Below are 16604 nucleotides of genomic sequence, written 5' to 3'. Positions count from 1 at the left end.
TCTTAGCTGTACTATACATATAAATCATTATATCATACATTTTTTTTCCGCTTCATTGTCTCTTTAACTTTTGGTGCTCTGGTGGCTTTAATACAGAGTTTCAGTAAGGGGGGGAGGTAGCATGGACATGTGACTGCCACAAAAAATGTACACACAAATATGACATTTTGTGGGGTACTTAAATCTGCTCTTTTACAAGCACTTGTAAATAAAAGCAAAAAATAAAGGACAACTGAAGTGAGAGAGAGATGGAGGCTGCTATGTTTATTTCCTTTAGGGAATACCAGTTGCCTGGCAGCCCTGCTGGTCTATTTGGTTTCAGTAGTGCCTGAATCACACCAGACACAAGCATGCAGCTAATCTAGTCAGATCTGACAATGACAGAAACACCTCATCTGCTGCATGCTTGTTCAGGGGCTATGGCTAAAAGTATTTGAGGCAGAAGATCAGCAGGACTGCCAGGCAACTGGTATTTCTTAAAAGGAAATGAATATGGCAGCCTCCATAGCCCTCTCGCTTCAGGAGTCCCTAAAAACTGGAATTCTGCTTCAACGTGCATTTTTTTTTAACGTTTCTTCACATTTGTTCCCCACAGGCGGACCCAGCAGAGGACAGCGGGAACAATGACAGCCACTCCAATTCTAGTGAACTTTTTGACCTCTTATTACACGAGGACTCCCAGTCTGGCACTGGGTCAGCGGCCTCAGCAAGCGGATCTGCCAATTCCAGCTCATTGGGCTCCGGTTCAAATGGCTCTACCTCAAACGGGACCTCTGCGAGCGGCCTAGGTAATGAGCACAGCAGGGCGACAGTAGTAGTAGTAGTAGTAATAGTAGTAGTAGTAGTAGTAGTAGTGAGTATGCCAAGTACCGATTTTCTTAGACAATGCTCAAACAATGGACTCACTAACACACTGGGCCTCGGGGTAACCGCTGGAGTGAGGGAAGACTGTGTTGCTCATAGCAACCAATCAGACTGTTGATTTTGAAATCCATTTTTTATGTCTGGCTCTCTGCAAAGGTCATGAAATTAAAAGCCGCTACTGTGTCCAGTCGTGTGGAGAGTTTCCTGCATGACGGCGTGGCCACACTGCCCAATTACTGAACTGATTTCAGCAATGCGGTATCAGTGTGTCTAGTCATGTGGAGAGTTTCCAGTATGAGGGCGTGGCCACGCTGCCCATTACTGGGCTGATTTCAGCAATGCGGGATCAGTGTGTCCAGTCATGTGGAGTGTTTCCTGCATGAGGGCGTGGCCACACTGCCCAATTACTGAACTGATTTCAGCAATGCGGGATCAGTGTGTCCAGTCATGTGGAGAGTTTCCTGCATGAGGGCGTGGCCACACTGCCCAATTACTGAACTGATTTCAGCAATGCGGTATCAGTGTGTCTAGTCATGTGGAGAGTTTCCAGTATGAGGGCGTGGCCACGCTGCCCATTACTGGGCTGATTTCAGCAATGCGGGATCAGTGTGTCCAGTCATGTGGAGTGTTTCCTGCATGAGGGCGTGGCCACGCTGCCCCATTACTGAACTGATTTCAGCAATGCGGGATCAGTGTGTCCAGTCATGTGGAGTGTTTCCTGCATGAGGGCGTGGCCACGCTGCCCCATTACTGAACTGATTTCAGCAATGCGGGATCAGTGTGTCCAGTCATGTGGAGTGTTTCCTGCATGAGGGCGTGGCCACGCTGCCCCATTACTGAGCTGATTTCAGCAATGCGGGATCAGTGTGTCCAGTCATGTGGAGTGTTTCCTGCATGAGGGCGTGGCCACGCTGCCCCATTACTGAGCTGATTTCAGCAATGCGGGATCAGTGTGTCCAGTCATGTGGAGTGTTTCCTGCATGAGGGCGTGGCCACGCTGCCCCATTACTGAGCTGATTTCAGCAATGCGGGATCAGTGTGTCCAGTCATGTGGAGTGTTTCCTGCATGAGGGCGTGGCCACGCTGCCCCATTACTGAGCTGATTTCAGCAATGCGGGATCGGTGTGTCCAGTCATGTGGAGTGTTTCCTGCATGAGGGCGTGGCCACGCTGCCCCATTACTGAGCTGATTTCAGCAATGCGGGATCAGTGTGTCCAGTCATGTGGAGTGTTTCCTGCATGAGGGCGTGGCCACACTGCCCCATTACTGAGCTGATTTCAGCAATGCGGGATCAGTGTGTCCAGTCATGTGGAGTGTTTCCTGCATGAGGGCGTGGCCACACTGCCCCATTACTGAGCTGATTTCAGCTATGCAGTATCATTGTGTGATGCTCACCTATGCACTGCTGCATGCATTCTCATGTGCAACGCAGAGCTGTCCCATCCTACCTAATAAAACCGCAGGTATCCGCATCTGTGTGCCGCCACCGCCGTACTACACAGGGCTGCGCAGCCACGACATGTGGCAACCTAGCACCCGATAATACACACATGGGCCTAATGCCTAGTTCCTTATAATTGAATGGTGCCAATGCTGCAACAGAATGCAACGCATGAGTGTGCCCGGACCCTTATCCATTCCTATGCATACCTCTAGTGTACAACTGTTACCTTCCAATCCAGGCATAAATGCAGACTAGTTTAAAGGACTGCCACTGTTAAGAAGTGTAAAATACATACAATTAAAATGTAAATTTCTTTCACAGTAAAATGCACTACAAATTACTTTTTTCCCATGTTGCTGTCACTTGCAGTAGGTAGTAAAAACTTGACAGATCTGTCAGATTTTGGACTAGACAATCTCCTCATGGGAGCTTCTCGGTATTACCTTTTATTCTTTACTAAAATAAAGGTAAAAATAAAGATCCTGGAAAGGATCTATACAAAGATACCAGCCAGCCTTGTTTGTGCACTATTTTGGCAGTTGGACTGAGCTGGTGCAGTTCAGCAAGTGCTGTTAAAAATAAAGGAAGAACTGAGCATCTCCCATTTGGAGATGGACTAGTCCAGGACAGATCTTTCAGATTTTCAATTCCTTCTGAAAGTGACTGCATCATAGGAGAAAAAAGGTTATTTAAAGTGCATTTGACTTACAAAATGCACATTTGTATGTATGCATTTGAAATTTTATAACTTTACACAATCGTTGTCCTTTAAATTTTCATTGAGTGAAAGCAACGTTTCAGTGTGAGCTTAATGCCCCTGTGCAGTCTCCCCTTTCTCTTCCTTCCAGTCATGTAAGTTATGTCTAAATGATTAAAGATGCTTGTGAATTCCTTTATGTTAAAATTTTAAAAGAAAACTGCTTCATAATTTAAAATTAAAGGTAGTATCTCGTTTGCAGTCGTCCAAATGCCCAATTCCCTTTTCCTCTTTGCATTGGCTCTGAGTGCAAACCTAGCTCCACCCCCTCCAACATCCTGATTGGGAGAAGCGGTGAGCAGCAGCCTAGCCACACCTCCCTTCCACATTCTGATTGGGAGAGTTAGTGGGCAGCATCTCGACCATGCTTCCCTCCCACATCCTGATTGGGAGGGACAGTGCGTTGCGGCATAGCCACACCTCCCTGCCACATTCTGATTAGGAAGTAAGCTAAAGGTTACTGAGGGGGCAATTGGCAGCAAGTATCTTTTTGTTTTCTTCTATTTTGCAAAGACTTTGGGGTATTCTGAAACCGGTTTTGTTTAATGTAGGCATGGGCAAACTCGGCCCTCCAGCTGTTATGGAACTACAAGTCCCACAATGCATTTGCCTTTGAGTCATGACTGTGGCTGTCAGACTCCTGCAATGCATTGTGGGACTTGTAGTTTATTAACAGCTGGAGGGCCAAGTTTGCCATGCCTGGTTTCATGCGTTTCAAATCTGAATCTGCCTCATCCTGAAACTTAACGGTGCATTTAGTTGTGTGGTTGGAGTTGTCCTTTTAAAAGTTTTTAATTCAACTATAATGTGATAACACTAATCGGTGTGCATTATTATGCAATATTGAAGTGTATGGACAGCGTTTCACGCGATTTAGAAGCCCACCTGTAGCAAGTGGTCTATGGAGCCTGCCATATTTGTTTCCTTTTAAACAATACCAGTTGCCTGGCTGACCTGCTGATCCTCTAATACTTTTAGCCATAGACCCTGAACAAGCATGCAGCAGATCAGGTGCTCTGACTGAAGTCTGACTGGACTTGACACATGCTTGTTTCAGGCGTGTGATTCAGACACTGCTGCAGCCATGAGATCAGGGCTGCCAGGCAACTGGTATTGTCTAAAAGGATGATTTGGGGGGGGGGGGGGGGGATTCTGTGAGCTGGTGCGCTATCGGAGAAGGTAAGTATACTCTTTCCTTTGACTGCTTTTGTGTTTGCTTGGAATTCTGCTTAATGTATGCCTGTGCAATCTAAATAACGTAACCTTTCACTGTACTTAAACTTAAAACAGATATCCAGCTTGTAACTGAAAATCCAGCAGTCCGATTATAAAAGAAAATATTATAGCTACCTGCTCTGTCTTCTACCTCGCAGCCCCCAAACTGCAGATTTCCAACCAATGGTCACCCCCCCCCCCCCCCTCCCCCCAAGAGAAACTCCAGTCTGTTTACTCTATTGATAGACTGGGGGGGGGGATGCACCCGAAATCAGGGGATTTGGGGGCTTTAGGGGAGAAGACAGCGCAGGCAGCTATAACTTACGTTTACAGGAGGACTGCTGGTTTCTCAGTTATGGGCTGGATATCCGCTTTAACGTAAGGCTATGCTTAAAAACAAGAAGAGAATCGAGAGCCCAATATGGTGCAGTATTGTCAGGTAAAATGAAGAGTTCAATACAATTTTATGTATATATATACTCACAAACACGGGTTACCCATAGGCAACTACTGGAAATGCAGGTGGGGAGCATTAGGACCTGACCCCACTCAGGTTAAGAAGTCGCTCTCTGTAGATAGTAGATGGGGATGCACCCCTCCACCCAGGGTGGACTAGAAGATCAGCAAAAACTCGGTATACAGAGGCGCCAGAGTAGAGTAAAACGTTTTAAAAACCGCTTAAAAGGAGAGGGGGATGTTAAGGTGGACTCACCTCCCTCTTACAAAAAAAGAAAACTCACTTGAGTCTCAATAAAATAGAATTGTCAAGTAATTTATTCAACTCCACAAATGCAACGCGTTTCGCGGGCGTGACCCCGCTTCCTCAGGCAAAAATGGGAGCACAACTCAGTGGGTCAAGCAATAAGTTTGAGCGCCTCACGTTAACGTAAGGCTAGACTCTTGTAGGAAAAATGAATGTGTTTTTTTAACGTTTGGTTGCTGTACGAAACAAGTCTTTAGCTTCAGACACTTTGGGCTCTATTCACAATCCTTCTCCACATGCGGAAATGCAACAGGGGTAAATTACGGACCGAAATAAGACCATCTTGACATTCACCAAATTTTACGCATGTTTTTACCGCATGCATTTAACATTGTACACATGGTCAGGAGTGTTGCTATCCAGCCAAAAAATGGGTGTGGCCATGCAACAGAATGTGGGTGTTTATGGGTGGAGCCAAATGTACACAAACGTAACAGTCTAAGTAGGCCTACACAGCAAAAAGTTGGATGAAGCCCCCCCCCCCCTTACCCATGCTGGCTGGTCTGGCTTTCTGCTGGGAGGGCTGGCCTGCCCGCCTCCAAGTTGTCTGGCAGCCCCCTATAGCATTCCTTGACCTGCCATTAAGCCACCACATCGCCCTGCATGACACTATGAAGGCATCACAACACCCAGCATGCCCCCTATATTTATTCACCACTGCTCCCAGCTGCTGACAGCTCCCTGACTCTGCCTGGAGGACGTTCAGGGCACACCAGAATAGATCCGTGGCACGTGCCACTGATCTTTGGGGCTAGCCCCTGCACATGCTTTTCCCGCATGTGTAACAAGTGCAGTAAAGGTGCGCAAATGTGGACAAATGTCCGCAAAAGTCAGTAATTCCTGCAAAGAATCAAAATTCACAAAGAAAAAGGGGTGCATTATTTCTGAATTGACTACCAATTTTATCTCGCCTACAAGTAGCAGGTGATATATTTTGCTTCCCATTGACTTAAAGTGACACTTAAGTCAAACAAAAAGAGTTTTACTCACCTAGGGCTTCCAATAGCCCCCTGCAGCTGTCCGGTGCCCTCGCCGTTTCCCTCCGATCCTCCTGGCCCCGCCGGCAGCCACTTCCTGTTTCGGTGACAGGAGCCTGACAGGCTGGGGACGCGAGTGATTCTTCGCGTTCCCAGACACATTAGCACCCTCTATGCTGCTATATGGTATATGCTATAGTAGCATAGATGGCGCTATTGTGGCCAGGAACGCGAAGAATCACTCGCGTCCCCAGCCTGTCAGCTCCTGTCACCGAAACAGGAAGTGGCTGCCGGCGGGGCCAGGAGGATCGGAGGGAGATGGCGAGGGCACCGGAAAACTGCAGCGGGCTATTGGAAGCCCCAGGTGAGTAAAACACTTGTTTTTTTTTTTTGTTTTTTTGACTTAAGTGTCCCTTTAAATAGAGTCTGGAGCCTTGAGCGCTGTTTACTGGACTTTAATTTTTTTCAAAATGTTTGACAATTTTTTTTTTTTTTAATGCAACTTTTTTTTTTTTTACTCATGGTTTACGCATGTTTACTACCTGATTACGCATGTTTCCCTATTTTTTTTTTTACGCATTGTTCCCGCATGCGGAAAAGTGTGAAAAAATGTTAGTAAATGTTGAAAAAAAATGCGTAAATTAGCTCTGCTGAAAATATAGAGGTAGTAAATCCCTTACCGCGTGTGTGATTGTGAATAGGAGCCCAATGAAAGCGCACCTAAAGTGAGAAGGACCTAAACGCTGACATATTTTTCTTCTAAAGAATGTGCATTTTCTGGCTGTCCTACCAATCCTCTGCCTTTAATACTTTTAGCCATAGACCCTGAACAAGCATGCAGAGCGAGGTGCTCTGACTGATTTCTGACTGGACTAGCCGCATGCTTGCTTCAGGTGTGTGATTCAGACATTACTGCAGCCACAGAGATCAGCAGGATGCCAGGCAACTGGTATAGTTTAAAAGGAAATAAATATGGCAGCCTCCATATCCCTCTCACTGCAGGTGTGCTTTAAATAAATTTTAAAAAAGTTTGAATGAGAGCTAGCGTCTGATTGGCTGCTACAGACAACATGTCCACCAATCCTTTCCTCCAGTTTTTCCATGAGGCCGCCAGTAGAATTTGCACTGTACACCAGAGTGCGGTTTCTCGGTACATTACTTAATAAAGTACATACGTTCTAGGTGGCGGCTGGACGCCATCGCTCCATCGACCGTATAGCCGGTAAATGGGGGTAAGTAATACTCAGGACTAGACTAATCTCATGTAGCTCTCCACACAGAAACTAACCAGTTTTTGGTGTTTCGTCAACTAGTCTGACCTATCTTCAGGGCTGTGGAGTCGGAGCAATTTTCAGGTACCTGGAGTCTGTTTTTTACCCACTCCAGCACCCTGCAAGCACTATGGAGTTGGAGCAATTTTGGGTTGCTGGAACCTGTAGTTTTTATAAACTGAGGAATTGGGAGTCGGATGAATCTTGTACCCTGCAAGAGCTGTAGAGTTGAGGAGTCTGAGAAATTTTGGGTACCTTGAGTTGGAGTCGGTGGTTTCATAAAAGTTGGAGTCGGATGATTTTTGTTCCGACTCCACGGCCCTGCATGTTTTTGCTGCTACTTCCTGTTAGATAATGGTTACAGTTAACGATTTTTCTTTACTATATTTTTCCTTTTTTTCAGTTTTAACCATTGTTTGAGTATTTCACTTACTTTACTAAAGATTATGTCTCTGTGTGTTACAGGAAACTTGTATGTGCTTTCCTCCTTCTGCTTTCTCTGGTTCAGAATGACTCTTACTTTTGTGTTTTTTTTGTTTGGTTTGTATCCGTACTTTGTGACTACTAAGGAGGGGAGGGACTCTACAAGACCTCTCATGGGTTTATGAGAAGGGACCTTTTAACCAAGGCTTGAACTTCATCCCTACTGATTTCCCCCCTCCCTTTCCCATGAGATAGCTTTACCTTTTCTCAAACAGATCATCAGGGGGCGCTGTGTGGCTGATATTGTGGTAAACACCCCCCACATTGTGATGGTAGGGCATTGAAACCACCACCACCCGGATGATGTCATCGTCTGACCTTTGCACAAATACCGATTTTGGCAGATGGGGTTAGGGTAGGGGTTTGGTGCATGCAGGAAGTGGTAATCCAGTAACCGTTATAACTTAATCAGTGCTGCTGAGATTTAATGCCCAGTGTGCAGCCTTACATCTTGATAAGGAAGTCCTGAACCTCTAAAGGGGCTCGACTGATGCCTCCCAACCAATTCGGATTGCCCCAATTCCAAGCTTGCAGAATGATTAGTGTCCTACCGATCATTTTATTGTGGTAATTGCAGAAAGCGAACGCTTGCTACCGCAAGGCTTAATGGGGCTTGGTTATCGATCCTATAACGCCTTCAGATTGTACCGGATGGGTGCGCTGGATGCTCTCTCAAGCCTCCAGTACGCTGACTGTTTTGGTGATGTAGCACGTCTTCTGAATCAAGATGGCCAGTGAGAACCTAATCATTCTGTCTTTCATGCAAGTTTCACGTAGATTGGAATTGGGCCAATCCGACGCACTTCCTGTCCATTCTGATTGGTCCAACTCCAAGTACAGTTGGCATGCCAGCCAGACGGATTAGCATGTCACTGGCGAGCTCTAGTTGTAATCAGTCATGTTGTCTGTGTGCGTTATAACTCTTCATGGGTAATTGCATCACATTCTAATTCTCTCGTCTCTTGTTTAACCCTTTAAAGGGAGTAGTAACAGCAGCAAGTATTTTGCTAGCAAGTCTTCGGACACCTCCAAGAAGGATCACAAGCGGCCGGAAGCGATGGAGGCAGACTCCTTCCCCAAAGCTGCCGGGGATTCCATCTGGTCTATGATCGAGCGCACCCCCACCCCTATAATGATGACCTATCAGGTTCCCAAGAGGTAAGGACGCAGCCAGCGACAAAGCGTTCACCTAAACATTTTACAGTCATTTGTAATTATCCGATTCTTCGGTCTGAAGCCGAACTTAAAGGAATACTATCAATGCCCAAGTGTTCTAAAATCTAGACCCTGAACAAGCATGCAGATCAGATGTCTGACTGGATTAGCTGTTTAAAAGATAATAAATATGGTCGCCTGCATATCCCTTTCACTTAAGTTTCCCTTTAAGGGGAAAAATCCTTGAAATGCGGACCTGCACGCAAGCAGAAATTATTATTATCATGTCATTTACCATCTCTGCTAATGATTATGTAGGCAAAATTAAAGCAAACCTAAAGTGAAAATAAACTCATGAGTTAAATAATTTTATCTCTAGATCTGAACCTAAGCCGAACTTTCCTGGAGTCTTATATTGTTGTTTTCATTTTAAGAGCCGGAAATCTTGGCTTGAAGTGTTAACAGCAGCCATGTCAGTGTGACATGAAATCTGGTTCATTTAGCTCCCACACAGAGAAAATGACCTTTTGAACTTTTAATCACTATCCAACTATCATAAGTGTTTACATGGCTACACAGGCGTTTTGTGACCTATAGTTAGTTTCAAGACAGCTGTCTGTGCAGTAACAATACACAGATAAAATGACCGGTTTATTCTATATAGAAGTGACCAACTGTCGCCCATTTATCACACACAGATACTGAGAATCCCGAAGCTGAAGCATTTCCTTCCTGTATATAAACACATTTCTGTTTATTATATAATAATGTTGAAGCGGCACAATGTTCCGCCTGCTGGCTTGCTTGACCCATCACATTATATAATTTCTGGGCTTTCGCTCTTCCTTCTTGCAGGGATAAGGAGGCCCTTCTGAAAGCAGATCTGGAGAAGCTGGCGGCCATGAGGAGCAAGCAGCCGTGGTTCACGGAGGAGCAGAAAGAAGAACTGGCGGAAGTACATTCCTGGATCCGTAACCGCACAATCCCGCATGAGATAGACACACAAGTACGTAAAACCAGCGTCTGCCTGGTTAGGAGTCGGATTTTATTATAATTTTATAGATTTGTCTGTTGCACATGACCCAAAAGCAAACCTGTCACATAAGTAAGCCTTATCTAAAGGAGCACCCAGATGAGTGTTTCCGGTTGAAACATCGTCCACAATTCACTAAGACCATGCTAGTGATAAGGCACGTGAAAACTTATCAGTACACATCGATCGGTATTTTAAGTGTTCATTTACAGCTTTTGCAGTGAGAGTGTTATCTTATCATTCCAGTAAGTTATCCACTTAAGTTATCATCTTTGTAGTTTTTCTCAAATGCAGTAGATAGGGAGAGGAGGAGCAACTGCAGGCAGCATGTAGTTCCGCCCCTCCGGCCAGCGAGAATACAGCCGACCTGCAGCTTGTGTATGGCAGCCAGGGAGAGGAGAGGTTGTGGCTGAGTCTGGCTGGGCTGAGTCTGGCTGGGCTGAGTCTGGCTGGGCTGAGTCTGGCTGGGCTGAGTCTGGCTGGGCTGAGTCTGGCTGGGCTGAGTCTGGCTGGGCTGAGTCTGGCTGGGCTGAGTCTGGCTGGGCTGAGTCTGGCTGGGCTGAGTCTATCTATCGATCCATATTTGTTTTTAAAAACACACTCCCATTGACTTGCATTAAAATTGTAGCAAAATTTCTGTGATCACATGATTGTTTTTTTTTTTATTTAGATTTTAACACAATTTTAATGCAAGACATTGGGAGCTTGTTTTTAAAACCAAAAACTGATCTCAAATTGCACTGCAGTGTGTCTCAGCCCTTAGTCTGTGTATACATTCACTTGATGTCTCTCTCTTCCTCCCTCTATTGTGCTTGCTGTGTATTTCTCTCTACATAGATACCACTTTTGTAAAAAGTACCAAAAAATAAAATAGCTAGGAATCCTCAAGTTTACATTAATTTTTACATTAATTTAAGGATTCAATCAACTATAGGAATCACTCCTTAACTTAAAGAGACTCTGTAACAACAAAAACCTCCCCTGGGGGGTACTCACCTCGGGTGGGGGAAGCCTCCGGATCCTAATGAGGCTTCCCACGCCATCCTCTGTCCCACGGGGGTCTCGCCGCAGCCCTCCGAACAGCCGGCGACTGTGCCGACTGTCAGTTCAATATTTACCTTTGCTGGCTCCAGCGGGGGCGCTGTGGCGACTTTCGGCACGGAAATAGACGGAAATACCCGTTCTCCGTCGGGTCCGCTCTACTGCGCAGGCGCCTGGAAACTTGCGCCTGCGCAGTAGAGCAGACCCGACGGCGATCGGGTATTTCCGCCTACTTCGGAGCCGACAGCCATCAGAGCGCCTGCGCAGGAGCCAGGAAGGTAAATATTACGTCACCGCTGCACGGAGGGCTACAGCGAGGCCCCCGAGGGACGCAGGACGGCGTGGGAAGCCTCATTAGGATCCGGAGGCTTCCCCCACCCGAGGTGAGTACCCCCCAGGGGCCGTTTTGTCGTTACAGTTCCTCTTTAAGGACAGAATACAAAATTTAGGGATTGCATGAGGTAACTTGTTTAGTAAATATCCCTAAATGTTTTATGACCATGGTCATAACAAGGAAAATGGCTCAGAATTGTTATTAAAGACAGGAGCTAAGCTTAGTAAATTGTGGCCATTGTCAGTTTGACCTGGGGTGCAGCAACAGGCCACAGAACCCCCTAGCAGAATTATCATAGGGCCCCCTTGGATCCACTTGGATTCCACTTCTCCACCGCACTGCTCTGCATAAGGAGGAGGAGCTGGCTCTCATAACCCCATTGATTTTACTCAGTAGAACATAATCATGTCTTCATAGATGTCCTAACAAATGTCTCGTTTCTCCGTACTGTCTGCAGGGCTGTATGAGCTGTGAGAATGAAGGCATAGCGAGCACCGATGCCGAGGAGGAGAAAGCGGAGACTGCTGAGAACTGCAACAAAACTGTTGAACAATCTCAATCATCGCAACAATCACAATCTCAACAATCACAACACCAACAGTCTCCGAACCTGAGCAGTCTCTGCGGTCCGAGGGAAACCACACATTCGGAGAGCTGACTCTTTGTAAATACTCCATTGTTTTTCTAAGGAAAAGTTTTAATTTAAAGTCCGTTCTTCACCGCACAAAGGATCAGGAAGCTTTACCCTCTTTCTGGAATTTGTACAAGTCCGAGGAAGGAACGGAGACTTTTGATGATCTATTTCTAGGTCTTTATTTTTGTGGTCTGACTTTGTGCCAAGACGCTGTACTGCCCACCTCGCAGCTAGCCAGCCGGCGTTTGGCCACCGATGCAGCTGTTACATTTCCCGTTGGATCCCCCTTTGCACAAACTTTTTGGAAAGTGTGTCATTCGGTTTCCGAACATGAACTCTTGCCGATGTTTTCTAGATCGTGGTGGCTTTCCTCGTGCAACCTTACTGTTAATAGGCATTTTCGTCTGTAAATATCACTGACATTAAAAGAGTTATAGAACTGTGTGGTTTTATGAAGATTTTATTTCTTTGTAAATGGTTCTGCTGATAAAATGACCTTTTAGGAATAAATTTTGTATATCCTTGTATCTCATGTCATGAAATTGGTTTGATTTGACATAACTTTGGTTCTGAAGGCCAGGAGTAGATTTGTTGAAATAGCCTTTTATACAAAACATCAGAGGAACGGAAGATGACAGAGCATAGGGTGCCCATGCGTTACTTGATTTTTAGCATGGAAATCCGGCTGATTCGATCATCGAATCTGGCAAAACGACGCCACGACATGGCCGCCCAACTGATCGTTTCAATTAATTTGTGGCAAAAATGGATTGAAATGATCTATCGGCCATTCTGGAAAATCATGGTCGAAAGGGCTCAATTGGGTGCGTGGCAGTAGTGATAGAGGTTCATGGTACAAAGCCACCAAGTAGGATAAAACCATTTAAAATCGTTAAGGAGGTAGCGGTGGACTAACCCCTAGACAGTCGGACAAAAGTTGTCTATTTTCGAAAAGCAGATCTTTATTGTTCAGAACAAACCGGAACAACAGTATTAACTTCACTTGCAACAAGTTTTGCAGGCATACTCGCATCCTCAGGCAAAAATAATGTGGAACATCTGCTAGTCCGAGAGAGATCGGCCTGTCTCCTCCGAAGCAGGTATGCCTGCGAAGCACCTCACAAGTGGAGTTACTACTGTTCCGGTTTCTTTTGAATAATAAAGATCTGCTTTTTGAAAATAGACCAATGTAGCACACAAGCACTGGCACTGCTGTATAGATTAAAGCTCTTTATGTCATTAGTGTCGCAGCAGTGACAGACAGCTGTTTCGGGTTAAAACCCTTTGGCTATTGCAGTTTGATAAAGGGTTTAATCGCGAACAGCGGTCTGTCACCACTGCCACACTAATGAAATAAAGATCTTTATTGCATACAGCGGTGCCAGTCCTTGTGTGCTACATTGGTCTGTGCTTCCCAGGAGGCACTGGGGTTGGGACTTTGACACGCTGCTTTCTTCAATTGTGCTGGACGGTGCTCCCTTCCATCTTTTCTGTTTTTTGACAATAGACCACTTTTGTCCCACTGGCTGGGGGTAAGTCCACCACTATCTCTCTTTTTTTAACGATTTGAAATTTTTTGGCGCCTCTGTACCATCAAACTTTACTGCTACAGTGATTGGTGGAGACGTGTATCCACAGCTTACCGCTAGCTTACAGCTATCTCAGCTTCAGCATGCACACAGCTTATGCTGGTGTATGTGCATGGTGCGCATGGACACATTACAATAGCTCCCTTGTGCGATTGGTAAGATGCACTATCTGTCCCAGGAGAGGACGTCAGGATGTGTGCTCCTAATCCCTAGATAGGTTTGATGCAATGAATGTTTGCATGTCTGCACTATGCATGTTACAGGGCTAGAGTTAGGACACCTACAATTACCTGGGTACTCCTGTGCAGTATAGGTGACTAAGCATAAGAATGCATTCCTTTGTGAACTAAGACCCCGGCTTTTAACTTAGCTGTAGGGATAACAGTGGTGCCTGGATGAGTGAATCTGTAAATGCATTTGTTTGAACATTTGCGTGCGAGTCTGCGAAGGGTTATTTGTTTTTTGCTATCCACAGCTTCCTTCTACTACAGTAGAGAGTGATCATTTTACCTGTATGAGGACAGGTTTATGTTCCTCACTTGCCTTCATAGTGGTTACCGGGAGGTAACCCTTATTTGTGAGTATATCTATTGATTACCTACATGAATCCCTCCTAACCAGTACATGCTGCACCATTGGGGCTCTCTGTTTCTCCCTCCCTATTTTTGTGTCAATAATAAGGTTCAATTTCGATGGACCCCCAGCTGGGTTCCCCCCAAGTGTAACACCCCCACCACCACCCTTGGGCCCGTGGAGAGAGCTGCAGGCTCACCTGTCATGAGGGTGGGATGCTTGGTCTCTTCCTGTGTCTTTCTCTATTGCTCCTGGGGGGCTGTATCATGTGAAGGGGTCGCATGTACTGATATCTCTACATGCGGCAGTGTCGCAAGGAACAGGCGCTTGCGGTGGCAATTCCAAAACACTTCAGACGTAGGAGGAGGATTTACAGCAGCGAGAAAGGTGAGTCTGCAACACTTGTCCAAGGAGGTGGCAGGGGAGGTAAGTAGCCCAGCAGGCTGTGGCGCTAGGACAATATGAGCTGAAATATATTGGAAATCTGTCAGCAGTGTGCGGGCTTGCCCACACTTCCCTCTAGGTGTCGCATGGTGGTTTGGGGGCCCCAGCGAGTGAGAGAGACCTGGGGCCCCTGGGCTGTCATGTGGACCAGTGTTTGTGAGCAAAGCAGCAGAGCAGGATTATCCACCAGGCAACCTAAGCAGGTGCTTGGGGCCCAGTGGGTGTCCACCGCCTTCTTTGACCTCTCTACACTTCAGCTTACCAAAAGGACTCAAGGAGGTGCAAATCTACTAACTTGCCCAGGACCCTATTACATCCTGATCCATCTGTGGTGGGCAGGCAATAGATCCCACTCTGGTTAGATTTGATCAGAGAGGGATCTATCTGATGGTTGATCTGGTGGCAGATTGAGAGGTGTATGGTGCAGCTTTAGCGGCATCCAGGTACAAAATGATTTGGGGATGAGATTTTATATAGTTCTTTAGTGAATAAACCCTTCTGAGGGACAGTGCGCACTAAAAACCGCTAGCGCAACCGCAAACGCTTAGCTCTTTTTGAAGCAGATTTTCAGAGCGATTCTAGATTGTGCAAGGTCGATTTTCTAAACATGCCTAGCCTAGTTTTTGTTGTAGCATTTTTTTATTCTTTGTTACCGTAAAGCTGTAACTGAACAGCTGCTGTAACAAAAACACTTGGAAAATCCCTGTGATCTAGTGCTTTTCGGAGCGACTTTTCACTTTCTTATACTTAACATTGAGGCTGAATTGCCTCAGAAATCAGCAGAAATGCTGCAGGACCCGAGTTTGCGTTTGGGGGAAAAAAACAATCACTCTGGTGTGCACCAACCCATTGAAACACATTAGCCAAGCGCTTTTCAAAGCGCAAGCATTTTTAAAAACGCTCAGAACCGCTCTTGGTGTGCACCAGCCCTCAAGCAGTGATTGGAGTTTCTAGTCACTTCAAATTGATGCAAAATGTTATGTAAATGTTATGTAAATGTATACAGCTGGGAACTGGGCAAATAAAAAAATCGCCAGGTACTGCATTTGGTCCAACTAAAACGCATACATTTACAATTTATATAAATTTTAAAATTAACAAATTTGCATGAATTTTTAGAACCTTTCACAGACTGTTCCTGCTGCCCTCGGTGAGGAGATTTCCCGCCTCTCTTCCTGTCATCTCCATGGAAACACTGGGAAGTAGACAGGAAGTGGGATGGGGTTACCCACTTCCTGTTTGCACTAGTGATGGGAATTCCGGCTCTTCTCGGAGAATCGGTTACTCTGAATCGGCTCCCATTAAAGATTGTAATGTTTTTTACCTTTTTTTAAAAAATGTTCCGCATGCGCCGTTTTCGTTCCATAGTAAATACATTTTCTGACGTGCGACTTTAATGTAGCACTATGAAAGTGTATATGCGTTGCGTTAGGGCCACGTTGTGCGACCTTAACGTTGCATCAAACGCAACGTCCCACTGTAGTAGCCTAAAAAGGTTATTATGCTGTTTCTTATCTTTTAGAGCAGAGAGAAAGAGCTGAGTTCAGGTCCGCTTTAAAGGAAAGAGGTTAGGGAGGCTGTCTTATTTATTGCCTTTTAAACAATGCACATTTCCTGGCTGTCCTGCTGATCTGTATCAGACGTAGACCCTGAACAAGCATGCAGATCAGATGTTTGACTTAAGTGTCACCGATTTTGCTGTATGCTTGTTTCAGGTGTGTGATTCAGACACTACTGATGCATGAAAGATCAGTAGGATTGCCAGGCCACTTAAAGGAAATAAATATGGCAGCCTCTATCCCTCTCACTTCAGATGTCCTTTAAGGCTGATGGGGCCATATACATGACTTTTTCACCCGAGTTTTCTCCCAGGTGATAGTTTCAAAACTTCTACATAAAATGCCTTTGAAACGACCAGCAAGTAAACAAAAACTCAAAATAATTTTGACTTTTTTCACCTACTTCTTGTACTTTTTCCATGGCAAAGTGCTAAAATGTTATTATAAATTGAAGATGAAAAATTATCT

At 45.5% G+C, this 16604-nt stretch overlaps 1 protein-coding gene across 2 annotated transcripts in view; it reads left to right on the top strand.

Annotated features, from left to right (window-relative positions):
- Positions 1 to 12410, top strand: part of PER3 (period circadian regulator 3) — an 81701-nt gene extending 69291 nt beyond the window's left edge. For both annotated transcript variants that reach the window (XM_068238924.1, XM_068238923.1), the window contains 4 exons: positions 596 to 788; positions 8755 to 8932; positions 9785 to 9935; positions 11795 to 12410. In XM_068238924.1, coding sequence (XP_068095025.1) covers positions 596 to 788; positions 8755 to 8932; positions 9785 to 9935; positions 11795 to 11995 — 723 coding nt within the window. In that variant the 3' untranslated portion in view covers positions 11996 to 12410. The remainder of the gene's footprint in view (positions 1 to 595; positions 789 to 8754; positions 8933 to 9784; positions 9936 to 11794) is intronic.
- Positions 12411 to 16604: the final 4194 nt, after the last annotated feature.

Source organism: Hyperolius riggenbachi, chromosome 6 (genome assembly GCF_040937935.1).
Source record: "Hyperolius riggenbachi isolate aHypRig1 chromosome 6, aHypRig1.pri, whole genome shotgun sequence".
In the NCBI taxonomy this organism is placed as follows: Eukaryota; Metazoa; Chordata; class Amphibia; order Anura; family Hyperoliidae; genus Hyperolius; species Hyperolius riggenbachi.
This window is presented reverse-complemented; position numbering and strand designations above follow the sequence as displayed.